The following is a 15,980-nucleotide window of genomic DNA, read 5'->3' as shown; positions in this document are numbered from 1 at the left end:
AAGAAGCATAATGACTTGCGTTTTATTACTTAAAATAGATTGTGTGTTTCATTGTTATAATTTAGATGAAGATCTGGCCAGATTTTAAGACAAGTTTATACATAAATGCAGGTAATTCCAAGGAGTTCACTTACTTTTTCTTGCCACTGTATGTGATGTGGCAGTGCAGTCTGATAAGGTGGTTTCCAGCTTGCGGTAGAAGATGGACAGTGACTGTGCTGTGCCGACTTCATTGTGGAGTTAATTCCACCACTGTGGGTCCAGAACATGGAGGAGCATTGACTGGGTGACCAGTTGCCCAGAGGCACTCTACTTGTGCTGGAGTGTAGGGTTTGGACAATGGCCTGGTTCAGCACCAGAGTCTTGAACTGGATGTGAGCTGCAGCAGGGAACCACAGAAAAGCAAAAGGGGTTGGGAAAACTTGGGGATGCTGAAGCAGTATTGTTGAATAGCTGCAGAGGTTGGCAGATGGTGACGAGGGAAGTGCAGTAGTCTAGCACTGGGGTGACAGTGTTGTGGTAATTTAATAAGAGGAACATGTACAGGTGTGTGCATTTAGACCAGTTTACTACTTATGTATATCAACTTATTTCACAACTATCCTTTTTTGATTCTTGAGTGCAAAACTGGTCTATTTGTGCCCTTTGTAGCACCATAAATATAAACATTTTTATGCTGCAAACCCTCAGCTGGTAAAGTGGCTGATGATACTGTTTTTTTTCACATATTGAGAGAGTCTGATCATGTTTATTGTGTTTTCTGGTTTAGGCTTTACAGACAGGAGCTTTCTTCTCCTTTTGAAGAAGATGCCAGATTTGGAGCAGTTATATGGCCTCCACCCTCGATACCTGGAGAGGAGACGAGTCCGAGGTTATGAGGCTTTCAGTATACCTGGAGTCCTGGAGGCACTACAAGCCTGCCCCAATCTGCTGGTCAGTATGTAGTGTGAGAATTATATCCTACTGGGGTAAGGTTGTGTGCGTGTGCGAGCGCGCGCACGGGGAGGGGGTGTTCATGCTTATAATTACCAGATTTTTCCAAAGCTTTCAACTGCATGTTGTGGCTTTCGACAGTGGATGGAGATGAGAATATCCACTGAAGAAACTACAAGATGCGGCTGAATGAAAAAAGGTAGTAAGTAGACCTTGAGTTAAGATTCTTTTGTCAAATTACCTTATTTGACCTCATTTCAGGGTGTGGAGACATCCCATCTGGAGCTGGTGGAAGCCATATGGAACTACATGCCCCAGGTTCACATACTGGGAAAGTTCCGCAACCGCAACGGGGCTTTTCCCATTCCTGCTGAAAACAAACTGACCATCCCCATAACTGCAAAGATCCAGACCCTACATCTAGTGGGTGAGCAGGACATCACAACAAACCAACACTTTCCTGCTACTGCCTCTGCATTACAGCTGAAATATAGTGGAGTAAAGTAATGAGAAATGCTAGATACAAGTCAGCTTCATTCCTGTTGGTGCCTGGCTCTGGGATGAGTAAACAGGCCTAGAGAGTGTTCCGGCTGGCTCAGAAGTATGGGCTCAAGTTAGGGTCAAATATTTTTGAGCATGTAAAGAGATGTTAACAAATAATTCCAAAGTTTGTAGTTGTAAATCAACCTTTAAATAAAGAAGAGCCCCCTAAGTCAAAGGTTGTACGAACTCTGGAATTATTTGTGATCACTTTACAAGCTCAAAAATCTTATTGATCCCAATTTGAGCCCATACAGAGATCCTTTTGGGGGGGCATGCTGTGGCACCTCTAGTTTTATAAACACCACAGCTGATGCACTGATGTACTTCACACAGTGCTTGTTTGTTGTAGGTGTGAATGTCCCAGAGATCCCCTGTGTCTCCATGCTGCGCCACCTTTACCTGAAATGGGTCCGTCTCACCAAACCACAGCCATTTAAAGACTTTCTGTGTGTGAGCTTGAGAACCTTCGTCATGCGGAACTGTGCAGGGCCAACCAACTCCCTCAAATATGTTCCCCTGGTTACTGGTTTAGCATCAGCACGAAACCTGGAGCAGCTGGAGCTGGTGAGAGTTCCCTTCTTGGGAGGGCTGATCCAACATGTGGTGGAGGATAGCTGGAGGTCAGGTGAGGAAAGCATGTGTTTCTAAACAGCCCTGAGTGCCGGTGTTACCAGAGTAATGTGTATTTCATTGGCTGATTCAGTGACATATTGTTAGGCTGTTGGTACGCTCGCAAAACTAGTTAGTAGGATTAATTCACTTTGGATTTTGCTTTTGGCATGGCATTTGTTCACTTAATTCTTTTATTACACTGTATTTGCTACATGTTCATAAGTGACATGTCCTGTTCACATTGGAGTTTAATCAGATTACTACTGAGAGTGGGAACAATCTGCGTGTTAACTGCATGTGATCTTCTACATTGCTTACATCTTTTTCAGCTTTGTGGCAATTATTGGCAACCTTCTGATAAATTAAAATTAGTTCCTCAAACAAAATAAAAAACAAACAAGACTCACCTGTGCTTAATTTTCAATGTTCACATGACGTGAATTAACCCATCAATGAGGGTTTTGGTGCATAAAAAGGGGCCGATTATTTCAAGTTTCTTTTTCAAAATGGGGAAGACAAGGAAACTATCTGAAAGCACCAGAAATTCTATGATCGAAAAAACATAACCATTCCAAGGGCTACAAGGCAATAACCAAAGCACTTGAAATCCCTGTTTCAACATTTTGTATTGTTATCAAGAAGCTTCACTGTCATAAAATTATTGAGACGCTTTCAGAACGTGGTGCTAAGAAAAAAACTCAATGAAAGAAGTCTGTGAAGGTTGATGTGGATTGTGGAATAAACACCATGCAAGACATCTATAGAGCTTCAGGCCGACCTGAAGCTATCAGTTGGTTTCAGTCCGTACCATACGCTGCACACTAAACCAAGTAGGGTTCCATGAGAGAAGGCCAAGGAGGACACCACTATTGAAAGAAAGTCACCAAAATGCAAGACTAATGTTTGCAAAAACTTTAATCGATAATCCACAGTCTTTCTGGGATAATGTTATTAGCTTATGTGCTCTTATGAAGCACATAAGAATGGTTGAAAAAGAGAAGGCGGACTGTTGAAACTGGTCAGCAATGAGTCATGACCTAAATCCCATTGAAATCCTTTGGAGAGAGCTTAAATCTGCCATTGCGAAAAGCAATCCTGCAAACTTAAAAGAGCTTGAACGGATAGCAGTGGAAGAGAGGCAGAAACTACCAGCAGACAGGTGCAAGAAGCTTCTAGATGTGTACAAGAAACGTTTAGAGGCTGCCATTGTTGCCAAAGCTTCTGCAACCCAATATTAGTGAAGGGTGCCAATAGTTGTGTGAAGGGTACCAATAATGATGAAAAGGTTTTAAGGTTTTTTTTTTTTCTTTTTTCTTTTTTTCAGTAACATTGTAACTATTCTGATAATACAAAAATTAGTTCTTTTGCATTTATTTCTGAAGATATTCAGAATTATGTACTTGAAAGTCAGGGGTGCCAATAATTTTGGCAGGGCTGTATATAACACAATTTGTGCCCCATTTTATTCCCATTTCTCTTTAGGCTCACCATGCTTTCTTTTTGCTCCATTATTCAGAATTACAGTCAATTTCCGCTGTCATTTATATTTGGTCATTTGCATCCCCCCGTTACCAACTGGGATTTCAGATAACTGAATTGTGGGCAAATGCACCCACAGCCCGCACTTTTTGATCAAGTGTTTGTTTTCTGTAATGCTGTCAAGTGAAGTCAGTTTTATTTATATAGCACCAAGTAATAACAGAAGTTTTTTTCAGGGCAGAGAAGGTCTAGATCGTAATCTCTTTAATATTAATACAATATTACAAAATTATGCTGTGTATGTGTATTTCCAGGAGGATTTCGGAACCTCCACACCATTGTGTTTGGAGCCTGTAAGAACGCTCTGGAAGTGGACTTGGGCTACCTCATCATCACTGCTGCTCGCAGGTGCTCAGCCAGTCAGTTCCTTAAACTAACTGAGAGAAAAACACTATTCTCTATAGTTTATATACAGCTTATGTTTTTAAAGCAAAATGCAAAAGGTCAATGATACTCATTATGAGATTGTCAAGACTGATACCCAGTTTTAAAGTTATATTTCTAAGGCAGTATGTTGTGTCAATGTTGTAAATACCTTTGGGCGGTATACAGTGTCATGAAAAAGTTTGGGCACCGCTGGTCAAAATTTATCCTACTATGAATGAGTAGAAGATGAGCTGATGTCAAAAAGGCACAACTGTCAAAGATGAAACATTCTTTTCAACAAGACAGATGAGTGTATTCTTTTTTGTTTTTTTCAGATTTATAGTGAAAGAAAGGAAAGGAGCATCATATAAAAGTTTTGGAACCCCAAGAGATTTTAGCTCTCAGATAACTTTTACCAAGGTCTCAGACTGTAATTGGTTTGTTATGGCTATGGCTTGTTCACAGTCATTGTTAGGAAAGGTCAGGGGATGCAAATTTCAAAGCTTTTAAATACTCTGACTCTGTATTAGCAGCCATGGGCTCTTCTAAGCAGCTGCCTAGCACTCAGAAAATTAAAATAATTGATGCCCACAAAGCAGGAGAAGGCTAAAAGAAAATACCAAAGTGTTTTTCAGTTAGCTGTTTCCTCAGTTTGTAATGTAATCAAGAAATGGAAGTTAACAGGAATGCTGGAGATCAAGTTGAGGTCTGGAAGACCAAGAAACCTTTCAGAGAAAATTGCTCGTAGGATTGCTAGAGAGGCAAATCAGAACCCCTGTTTGACTTCAAAAGACTTTCAGGAAGATTTAGCAGACTCTGGAGTGGTGGTGCACTGTCCTATTGTGCAGCAACAACTGCACAAATATGACCTTCAGAGGAAAACATTTCCTGTATCCTCACCACGAAATTCAGCATCAGACGTTTGCAAAGGAACATCCAAACAAGCGTGATACTTTTCAGAAACAAGTCCTGTCCTCCACAATGGAATACCTCGAGATGCGCAAGATGAAGGTTTTGCCATGGTCCTCACAGTCCCCTTTTATTTGGAGCCATTTTCCTTTTTTGTTATTTTGAAACATTAAACGATGGAACTAAAAAAGTAATCTTGCTTAAAATATTAAAGAAATTATTCACTTTTAACTTCATGCATTTTGTACATCAGATCATCTTCTACTCACTTAACTATTCACTGTAACAGAATTTTTGCTTCATGCCGTATATAGCTGTATATAGCACAAAATTACGTCAGAATAATAATCACAGCATTGTCTTGATATTCACATGTTACAATCATTACTTAAAGGTATATTGTGGAGTTTTCTGGTAAACAAACACTATTTGGCTAACATTCAAGTAATCGAAAATTCAACATTCGCCAAGGTTTTTTAACGCAGAAAATGTTGCCAGTTGTAGAATATTGTAATATATACAGTACATTTAATTACATGATTTCTGTGTGTTTAACAGGCTTCATGAGCTGCGTATCCAGCCTTCACTGACTAAAGATGGAGTATTCTCAGCTCTGAAAATGGCTGAACTAGAGTTTCCTCAGTTTGAGACCCTTCATCTGGGATATGTAGATGAGTTCCTGCTGCAGTGTTAGTTCCTCCTCTCAAGTATCATCACCAGGCTCAGAGAACACTGGGCACTTTCCCTGAAAGAAATGAGTGATTCTCCTTGCTCCTTTGCTTTATCCACTGACCTAAATTTTTTTTTTTTTTTTTTTTTAATTAATATTATTAATTTTTCTTTTAGTTCAGATGTGAGAGTTACAGGCAGTCCCACCAGGCTATTCTGTAGTTTGCTGTGATAATTGTGTCCAAAATGACTGAACTCTCATCAGCTTATCTTTAAACATTGTACTAAAATTTGTGACCATTGTTGCGTTCCAATTTATTGCAGCAATGGTTAAATATCTCAAGCCTGCAGGAAAAATTGCAACTTTTTAGATTTTATAAGTTTAGAGGTCTGTAAAAAATGGTGTGTGTGTGTTTGTGTGTTTTTAATTGCAGGTAAGATGAGTCATTCGGAGCTGGTGAAGTATGGTCTGGCTGACGTCATTGAGAACCCAGGCATCATCACTGATATTGGCATAAAGGTGGTGAATGAGGTGTTCACTAATATTAAATACCTGCTCATCTACAACTGCCCTCACCTGCATAACCCTCACCACTGGATCACAGGTAAAACATGCTCCTGATTCACTCACCACTACTTGCCTAACTTGAGTCACACATGGCCTGAATATCCATGTCCATATGTATGTTTGTGATGGTTGGTTTGGCTATATAATAAAAGGGGTACAGGATGTAAATAGAGCCTGCATTTTCCTGCAGTTTTTCATCTCTCACTATTTGAATCTTTGAAAAGTGAATTGCTGTACTGCTCTAAGGAGGCATTATATTATATTTTGCCTATTTCGGTCCTCAGATCAGTCCAGATGGAGCCGTCTCGTTGATCTCACTCTTGTTCGCTGTCATGCTATCAAACTGGAATCCTTCTCCCAGTTCATAGAGTTACTGCCCAGTCTAGAGTTTATCTGTCTGGACCAGATGTTTAGAGAACCACCCAAGGTATACAGTATGTTAATAAACTCGCTCTTTCTCACACACACACACACACACACACACACACACACACACACACACACACACACACACCTTTCACATGCATTTACTGTATATACAGTTAGGTACATAAGTATATGGACAGTGACAGTTTTCATAATTTTGCGTCTTCATTTGAATTTGAAACAAAGCCCTCAAGATGTCACAGAAGTGTTGACTTTCAACTTTAATTCAAGGGGTTTAACAGAAACGTCACATTAACCATTTAGAAATTACAGACTCATTTTCAGAGGATCAAAAGTAATTGGTGTGCCCTGTTCCCTCATTATATCATAACAAATTCAGCAGTTAAAAGGTCTAGAGTTGATTCCAAGTGTTGAATTTGCATTTGGTAGCTGTTCATGGGTATGGTCAATATAAGGTCCAAAGATGTGTCAACGCAAATGAAGGAGGCCATCAATAGGTTTGTTTTGTTTTTTCAGCCTAACAGACAGATGGCAGAAATGTTAGGAGGGGCCACATCAAAAGTTTGGTAGATTGTTAAAACGAAAGAATGCATTGGTGAGCTCAGCAACACCAGAGGGCCTGGAAAACCACGGAAGATAACTAATGTGGATGATCACAGAATTCGTTCCTTGGTGAAGAGAAACCCCTTCACAAAGATGTTGTGACTGCTGATAGAAGTAGCAGGATGAATTCTGAAGTGAATAGGGCTGTACTATCTGTTCAGATTCAGCCAAATGCTGCAAAACCGATAGGATGGTGCTTCACAGTTACAGGTGAATAATAACCCAAAACATACTGCGTAAGCAACCCAAGAACATCTCAAGGCAAAGAAATTGAATATTCTTGAATGGCCAAGTTAGTCACCTGACCTCTACCCAATTGAGCATGTTTTTCACTTATTGAAGATAAAAACTGAGGACAGAACAGAAAAAAGCAGCAACTGAAGGCGGCTGCAGTAAAGGCCTGGCAAAGGATGTCAAGGGAGGAAACTCAGCATTTGGTGATGTCCATGTTGTTTCAGACTTCAGGCAGTCATTGACTGCAAAGGACTTTTATCCGACTATTAAAAATAATCCTTATATTTATACTTTTGTTATTGTGTCTAATTACTTTTGAGCATCTGAAAATGGAGGGACTATGTATAAAAATTACTGTAATTCCTAAACGGTTCATTTTAAAAATTAACAAATTTAAATAAATACTGCTCACTAAGCATCAGCAATACTACTTATTACTGAGTAACCAGCCTGCCATAACTGAAATACTGAATTTTATGATTAAAAAACAATAGACGAAAAAATTGTATTTCATGTGAATCCCTGATGTGTGGCTGATACCTGTTCTGTTTATTAAAGTTAGTGTTTGTCTGATTCATATCATACATTATGTGTGTGTGTTAGGGCTGTGCCAGGGTGGGCCTGAGTGCAGGAACTGGTATTGGCGTGTCCTCAGCACTGGTCAGCAACCAGAACTCCAACAATGACAATGACAACAACAACAACCACCACCACCACAATAATGAGGCCAACCTGCCCCCTGCTCCTCCACCTGTCAACAACAACCAAAGGCAGCAGCAGCAGCAGCAGCAGCAGCAGCAGCAGCAGCAGCAGCAGCAGCAGCAGCAGCAGCAGCATCATAATGGCAAGTCCTATCTGCAATCTAGTCAGTGGATAAGCAGCAATCAGAACACAGCAGCTTAGTGTGGATTCCCCTAACTTTTTCACAATTTCTTTTCATTTCATCTAAAAGCCGACACTATCACCAAAACATCACTTTGTTTTTGTTTAGTCACAAAAGATGTGTCAGCAGACTCTGAGAGAGCCTGTTAACAGAAAACACAAATGGGACCAGAAACATCACCTCCTTGGTGAAAGTAAGTAAAGAAGTTTTGTTTGTTTTCGCAGCACCAGTTGAAGTTAATGGGATTGAAGATGAGGAAGAAGAGGAGGAGGAGGAGGTGATCTTGGAGGAGGATTGCATGGAGGCTGAGCCTCAGCTAAAGCTGAAAGGAGCAGAAGAGGAGGTGAGAGTGGAAGAAGCTGACGTGGCTCCAGGAGCCAGTCGTCCAGTTGGAACATTACAACCTCCTGATGAGGAGCAAGCAGGTTTGGAGCTGCTCTTTTTCGACATTTAGCAGAGGTTAAAGCAGCAGTTTTCCTCTCATACACTATATCGCCATTTTATAAATTAAAAATGTTATTAATTTTTGATGTGTACTGATAAGTCCTTTGCACCTCCAGGTCCCAGTGGTTTAGTCCAGCAGTGCAGACCACCTAGTGCTGTTGTTCCCAAACCCCCTCTGGTTATCTCGGACTCGGACAGTGAGGAAGAGGAGGGCCTTGTTTCAAGGCTAATACCAGCTTCCTGTTTGCAGCAGCCTGTTTCCTGTACAGAAGGTTTCAGCAAAACATAAACAAACCCAGCAGTCACAACAGTAGCCAGATTTCCATCCAAATATAGCGCAAATTGTAACTGAATTTCAAGAAAATCAGCAAAATAAAATGCAAATTAATTTGTGTTTTATAGCAGTTTGACCAAGTTTATACCTGTCAAAAGGTCATGTCGATATCAGACCCCCCAAAGGATACATTTATTCAGAATGCACATGACCACTGGTTATTTTTTACAACAAATTAATTTCTAATTAATTGCAAGCCAGTGGAATAAAACACTTAATTTAAATAAACTCGACTGCACCATCAGTTCAGTTTTCAAAGGTTATATTAGAGCAAAGGAAAAGGGAAAAAAACAAAGTTTTCTATAGTTAAGTCCAATTCCATATGATGGAAGTAACAAAAATACTCCACTTCGCGATTTACTGGTTATTCAACAAAACAAAACTCAAAACAAACAAGTATTCCCAACACAGTTTAGTTCAATTCACTCACAAAAATCTACAAACCCCCAAAGGTTTAGGCTACAAGAAGAAAAGGCATTAAAAAAGGACAGATGGTACCAGGCTTTTTGCTGACTCACTGTTACCGTTGGGAGTGATTTTAAAAAAAAAAAAAAAAAAAAAAAAAAACCCAAACAAATTATGATATTCCTTTTTATTTATAACAACATAATTTGGGCGATTTCCCACAGTTTTCTTTCACTAACGTTATGTGAATATTAGGAGTTGGTTCGGTTAATAGAACTTCAGTCAAGCCCAAATGACAGAAAACCATGACATGATGATGGAAATCTGACATTTCTGTTTTTCATGTGTTAATGTGAGGAAGGTGGCAGTCTTCTCATCGCTCCACACAGATCTGATGTTTGCCTCTCTTCACTGGAAGCTTCAGTGGACGTTTATGCTTCATGTACCTTGTAATTTATTCACTCAGTCTGTTTCATTTTACTTTTTATCAACACATTTATATCTCAGCCAAGCATAGAAACTTTTATGTGATATAGTGAGATTTTTTTTTTTTTTTTTTCAAATTTTCGATGTTTCCTCTCAGGTTTCTTTATGCCTAGTTGAAAATGAGCATTAAAAACAACTGGATTGAAACCCACCTACTTTGTTTGATGAGCTTACCATAGCATGACAGACACAGGGAAATCAGCTGCGCTGAAATCACAAAAATTGGTCACCTAAATTTGTGAAGCACAAGAACTTGGTTTACAGGGGATTTTGAAAACATTTTTTAACAAGTCAAAGTCAAATTTATTTTGTGAAGTTATTTCAAGATAAGGACTGAATGGAAGCTAACAGAGTGTCCCCACCAGTGTAACCTAAATATGTATTTGCATGTTCCCAGGTAAAGGAAAGACTCCTCTGCGGCGGAGCAACAATGTGGCTGCATCGGTGGCGGTCTTGGGGAATCAGATGAAGGCTCAGGTGTCAGATAGCAGCTGTGAGAAGAGCTGTCAGGTGACCAGTGAACAGATCAAGGCAGATATGAAGGCTGCTGCTGAGAACACTAGGAGGACTAGCAGTAAAGGAATTACTACTGAGGCTGGGGAGACCACAGCAAGGCCGGGGGTTGACAGTGGGACAGTACAAGGCACTGGGAGTACTGGGGCTGTAGTGAGGACCGGAGTTAGGCCAGTGACTGGACCTGTGGTCAGAACTGGACCTGGGGCACCCACACCCAGGACGGTTGGCGGATGTGGGAGGGTGGTGGCGGGGACCACCCACAGAACAGCTACAACCACTGACAGAGCTACAGGAACTGGCAGGACTACTGATGGCAAGGAGAGCCCCTCCGGAGCACAGACTGGGGACAGTTACACAAGGGAGGCTGGGGTAAGGCTGAGCTCTAGTCCTGCTAGTGTGGACAGTCCAGAGCCCAGAGGTGCCACTGTAAACCGTGATCCCAGGGGACCAGCACTGCTGGCTGGACAGGGAGAGAGACAACCTGCCCCTGCCACTGTTTCAGGTTCACAGCATGGTCAGGCCAGAGATGAGGACTTTGTTCCTAGACGACCTTTGACCCGATCTTGCACCCGTATGTCTTCTGTGTCCCTTCTACCTGAGACAGGTAATGCTGAAGTTACACACACACAACACATTTAATGTGTCTACTAACATGACTTTAGAGGAGTTTTTCTCCTATGAAGTAACTTTGAAACAAAACGTGCAGCTGACACACATTGATATCTAACCCACTCTTAAAGATTCCTGACCTTAATGGGTCATTTCAACAGGGTCAAAGAGCTGTGATCAATTCCATAAATGAACATGCCAGTGCCCTGTTATGCAGCTAAAAATACCACTGCATATATACCAGCTCAGTTACTGGGCCTAAATGATTTAAATATCATTTAAAATCTTATTCGTGTCACTTGTTTATAACTTCTTTATCATTTTTGCATAATGACTGCATCTACATGTACACAAATATAAATGTGAGTTTTATTGCTTTAATTTCATATTTTAGTGTTAAGTTGAACCAGAAGTTACTTAAGGAGGAATTCCACCGATTTTTCTGCATCAGTGTATGTGTTGTATGTACTACTGCATATGTGAAAACAGTATGAAACCTTTAGTGTCTCCAGAGGGAGCTGTTTGAAGCCTGATAAATGTCCTCAGGGGATGTCACGTGCGTCAGTATCAGTTGGGTCTGAAGACGACAAGTTTGAAGAGTAAAAAAATCTGGGGATGTGGAGTTAGAAAGAAGTGGGCTTACTGGACCTCTGTAGTCCTCCCTCTTCTCTGCTACAGGCTACAGGCTCCAGGATACATTAGCATCTAACTATAAATTGAGGAATCTCGCTTGACTGATCAACTTCAAACTTGGCGGGTGTATTGCTGAGGACCCAAGGAAGTGTAGTGTCGACAGTGACGTTTTTTCGGATAAGCGGTTCTCGAGAAACATTAAAAGAGAAATTCTAAGTTGAGTAGGGCTTGGGTGGCGCACCAATGCAACCAATGTCATTGATTGTGATAACGGCGCATCGCAAAGATGGCTGCGCCTATTCAAATCATGGATTCCCTGGAAAATACCCTGCAACTACAAAACCTTGCACAGGATAATATAAGGTCTGGGACCAATTCAGACAGAGTCCCAAGCTCTGCAAACTGGAAATGGCTTATCATAGCAGTTAAACTGCAATGCACGGTCACTGCAAAAGCATTGTGGAGCTCTTTGTTTAAGAAGCAGCAAAACAAGACAGGACTGTTTTGATGACTTTTTATCCGCACCCAAGGATGCACTGCTGCTGTTATGATAACTGTAACGTTACACCATGCATCATATAATGATGTTATTCGGCCGTTTTATATCTTCTATTTCCTTTTAATGGCCACGTATGAGTGATAAAATGACTTCAACTAATGTTAAATCTTTTCAAATATTTTCCTTGCTGATTCAAAAATACGTTAATTTTCTTAACTGTATTTTACCCCAGTGATTAAATACATCTGTCATACCCATTTTAAGTTTAAAGTCAAGTTCTTCAGTAAAAATACTGATTCTCCACTTCAGAAGAAGGGTCGCTATGATACACAGTGATTAAATTAATCTACACAGACAACGTGAACTTTTTTTGTTGTTTTAATGTAATATTTTTGTGTATGTTGTGTAGATCTTTCAAGAGCCAGGCCTAGAGTAGCAGTGAGGAGGAAACGAATGGCTGACAAATCAACCAGCACCTCAGACCCGGTCACTGAAGACGACCACATACAGGTATGCACACACACAAGCCGATCTGTAGACATTTGTTTTCTTTTCGACATTATAGTTTTAAAGTCACTGCTTTATAGTGTTTAAAAAATGTGTCATTAATTCACTGTCAGTCAGAGTCCAAGCGGGGAAGTGAATACTTTTTGTATGCACTGTATAAAAAACTTCACATTGTAAATTTGTGACTTTCAAAGTAAAACATAATGGAGTTTTTCCTCCCCCGGAGGGTGGCAGGGTTTTTCAGGTGGGGCTCAGAGGGCAGACTTGAGGTCAATGGGACCTTTTTCCTCATGTTTTTTTGTCTAGAAAATGGATAAATGAAAAAAAAACAACATAAACAGACATCTGTCTTTGGTTACTCTGTTGCTTTTCGGTTGTAGATGCTTGTAGTGACATTACTTAATGCAAAACAATGTAATGTAAGCTCAGTTGTGTACCATGTATCCTTTGTTAGTATAACTTACATACTGTGATGCTTTTGCTGGTGCAGATTTTGTCTCTGAAGAGTAAGAACCTGGTGGGCATCACTCTGACCAACTGTGGAATCACTGACCTGGTCCTGAAAGACTGCCCAAAGATGATGTTCATTCATGGTAACACACAACGACACTGATATTTGATGACTTGTATTGATGTTATTTTGATTTCTCGTTACTTTAACTAAGGATGTACTATAATTTTTCTACTAAAACCTGTTACATGAGGAAATGGTGTGTTGGTTAAAAAAATGCTGTGATTGGTATATTTCATCAGCTTATTAAGGAAAATTTTGCATCATGCACGTCATATAGGAGAAATGACTTAAAATCTTAAGTCTAAAGCCCGGCTAGTGGTTCCTATTAGTGTCTGATTATTATTTTTCCACAAATTTAAATTTTTTAAAAAGCGTTTTTGTGGCCCAAACTGTCCAGGGTACTTGTGAAAGTCTAGCCAACCACAAAAGATGACTCATGTCGACCTTTAGGGGTCAACATGACAAAGTCATAAAAACAATATTTAAACCAACCTGTTTTGGTTCATAAGTCACTAACTGTACAACACACACGATTTATATTCCACATGTTCCTTATGTAATGCTGCATATAGTGGTTTAGATCACGCTCATTAGTTTGTACAAATTTTTTATAATCTGTAACATTTGGGAATCTAATTTTTTTCTAAGTGTTCCATGTGTTTTTTGACTAAGACAAATGAAAATGGTGTCAAAACATTCTTTGGAACCTTACTGTCAAAACTCAGGTGCAAAATTTATTTTTGTCTGCTATATGATTTTTGATTGTACAGTGCCTTTTTCAGGAAAAACCCTCTGACCAATAGAGTCCCCAAACATTACTAAATTTAGTATGCATATCTAGTTTGTCCTCTAGTATTGAGGTTTTGAATATTTAATGATGAACTTTTCACTCCAGTGCCTACTGCTGATTTGCTTTAGGTGCTTGGATCTTGCTAAACCTGCAATTCTAGTGAATTTTCAGGGGATTATCATGAACTTTCATCTTCCAGAGACCATGAATCTTAACAATGATTTTATTGTAGCCTTGCCAGGATTTGTCAAGAGATCTTGTTCTGCACCAAAGTGTTGGATACACTGACTGATGACCAACTGAGTGCCACTGTCATTCTAGCAAGAAAAAAAAAAAAACCCTTTCTTAGAGAGCGATGTACAGTAAAAGTTACTGAATCAACATTTCATAAGGGGACTTAATAAAGTTACAAATATGGCTAAAATTACACCACAGAGATGACATCGCATCACCCACACTGTCTACCACGTTGAATACGTGTAACCCATGTGACCGCCTGTTTTAATGAGTGACAGCTCACTTTAGTAGAAATGACCAGTAACCAATCCAACTTTCTGTTGAGTTTTTTCCTTTGGTCTTTATGCTGTATCAGAGAGCATTCAGTCACTCACAGCTCTGTCTCTTGGTGTCCTCCCTCTCTCTGTAGCCACCAGATGTCGAGTGTTGAAGCAGCTGAGAGTAGAAAGCGCCCCCATAGTGAACAGGTTTGATTATGCTCAGTGTAAGAAGCTGGACATGGAGCAGGTCCTGGATCAGATTTTGAGAATGCCTCCTGAGAGGAACCGCATCATCTACATGCGCCCTATGCACCAGGTTGGTAATCTGTGATGTCAGCAAATTAAACAAATACCTCCTCCATACGAAGTTAAGGTAGGCAAGCATTTCCCATACTTTCATAATGTTAAAATGGTTGTACTTAGATCTGATTGTGTCTCTTCAGCCTTCTGTCTCTCTTCTCTTCCCTCCTTCCCTTTGCCCTTGCTGGACACTCCATGTCTTTACTTGTCTCTCTCCCATCTTCAGATTGACTCAGTAGCATTGGAGCGTCAGCTCTTCCAGGGGCCCTATCCCTACCACATCGCTATAGTGCACGAGTTCAGCAACCCTCCAAACATACGGAACAAGGTTCGCATTCGCAGCTGGATGGACACCATAGCCAACATAAGCCAGTGAGTAGTATTTTACAGGATAGTCCACCCTCATGTTAGTTTATTTTAAATATTGTCCAAACAGTATTTGTAGCCTCAGCTGCCTCTGATTTTTTGCCATAAATAATCCCTGAACCTACAAGGTGTTGGCTACTTTTCTAAAAGGTAGCTCAACAGAAATGTTGATTGGTAGCATTGTTTCCATTGTTTTCACTTGACTGCTGTCAAGTAATTGTTGTCATGGTTAGACAAATGCTAATTGGAACTCTCACACTATAGCGGTGTCTTCACACATACAGATGCAGAAAAAAAAGTGCCTCACGATGCTTAGTGTGTTTGTGTTGAGCACTGAATTTACACACTCTGCTCTATCTGAGCATTTGTTTTGTCATTTTACCCTTTATACTGGTGCACCATGTTTTCGTCAGTCTCCCAAACATAGTTTGCTAATGCATCATTTGTCATATTAAAGTCCAGGCAGCTTATTAAAGTTCTATCATATAGAATTTGGAAGACACTGACTGTAATGATAAACTTTACTTCCAGGTTCTTTTTGAGTGTCGTGAAAAAGTTTGGGCACCACTGGTCAAAATTTCTGTCGCTGTCAAAGATGAAACATTCTTTTCAACAAGACAGATTAGTGTATTATTTTTTTTATGAACAATTTTAGAGAGAAAGAAAGGAAAGGAGTCCCAAACAAAAGTTTGGGGACTCCAAGAGAGCTCTCAGACCTTAATCAGCTTGTTAGGGTTTATGGCTTGTTCACAATCATCGTTAGACCAAGTCATGCAAATTTCAAAGCTTTATAAATACTCGGACTCTGAATTAGCAGCCATGGGCTCTTCTAAC

At 40.1% G+C, this 15,980-nt stretch overlaps 1 protein-coding gene across 2 annotated transcripts in view; it reads left to right on the top strand.

Moving 5' to 3' along the window:
• fbxo38 (F-box protein 38) overlaps positions 1 to 15,980 on the top strand; it is a 29,702-nt gene that overhangs the window by 9,116 nt on the left and 4,606 nt on the right. For both annotated transcript variants that reach the window (XM_040119698.1, XM_040119699.1), the window contains exons 4-18: positions 770 to 933; positions 1,195 to 1,360; positions 1,826 to 2,101; positions 3,882 to 3,975; positions 5,461 to 5,591; positions 6,006 to 6,176; positions 6,424 to 6,566; positions 7,967 to 8,207; positions 8,471 to 8,671; positions 8,807 to 8,962; positions 10,313 to 11,035; positions 12,582 to 12,682; positions 13,170 to 13,272; positions 14,630 to 14,796; positions 15,007 to 15,152. In XM_040119698.1, coding sequence (XP_039975632.1) covers positions 770 to 933; positions 1,195 to 1,360; positions 1,826 to 2,101; positions 3,882 to 3,975; positions 5,461 to 5,591; positions 6,006 to 6,176; positions 6,424 to 6,566; positions 7,967 to 8,207; positions 8,471 to 8,671; positions 8,807 to 8,962; positions 10,313 to 11,035; positions 12,582 to 12,682; positions 13,170 to 13,272; positions 14,630 to 14,796; positions 15,007 to 15,152 — 2,983 coding nt within the window. The remainder of the gene's footprint in view (positions 1 to 769; positions 934 to 1,194; positions 1,361 to 1,825; positions 2,102 to 3,881; positions 3,976 to 5,460; positions 5,592 to 6,005; positions 6,177 to 6,423; positions 6,567 to 7,966; positions 8,208 to 8,470; positions 8,672 to 8,806; positions 8,963 to 10,312; positions 11,036 to 12,581; positions 12,683 to 13,169; positions 13,273 to 14,629; positions 14,797 to 15,006; positions 15,153 to 15,980) is intronic.

Source organism: Xiphias gladius, chromosome 23, assembly GCF_016859285.1.
Source record: "Xiphias gladius isolate SHS-SW01 ecotype Sanya breed wild chromosome 23, ASM1685928v1, whole genome shotgun sequence".
In the NCBI taxonomy this organism is placed as follows: Eukaryota; Metazoa; Chordata; class Actinopteri; order Istiophoriformes; family Xiphiidae; genus Xiphias; species Xiphias gladius.
This window is presented reverse-complemented; position numbering and strand designations above follow the sequence as displayed.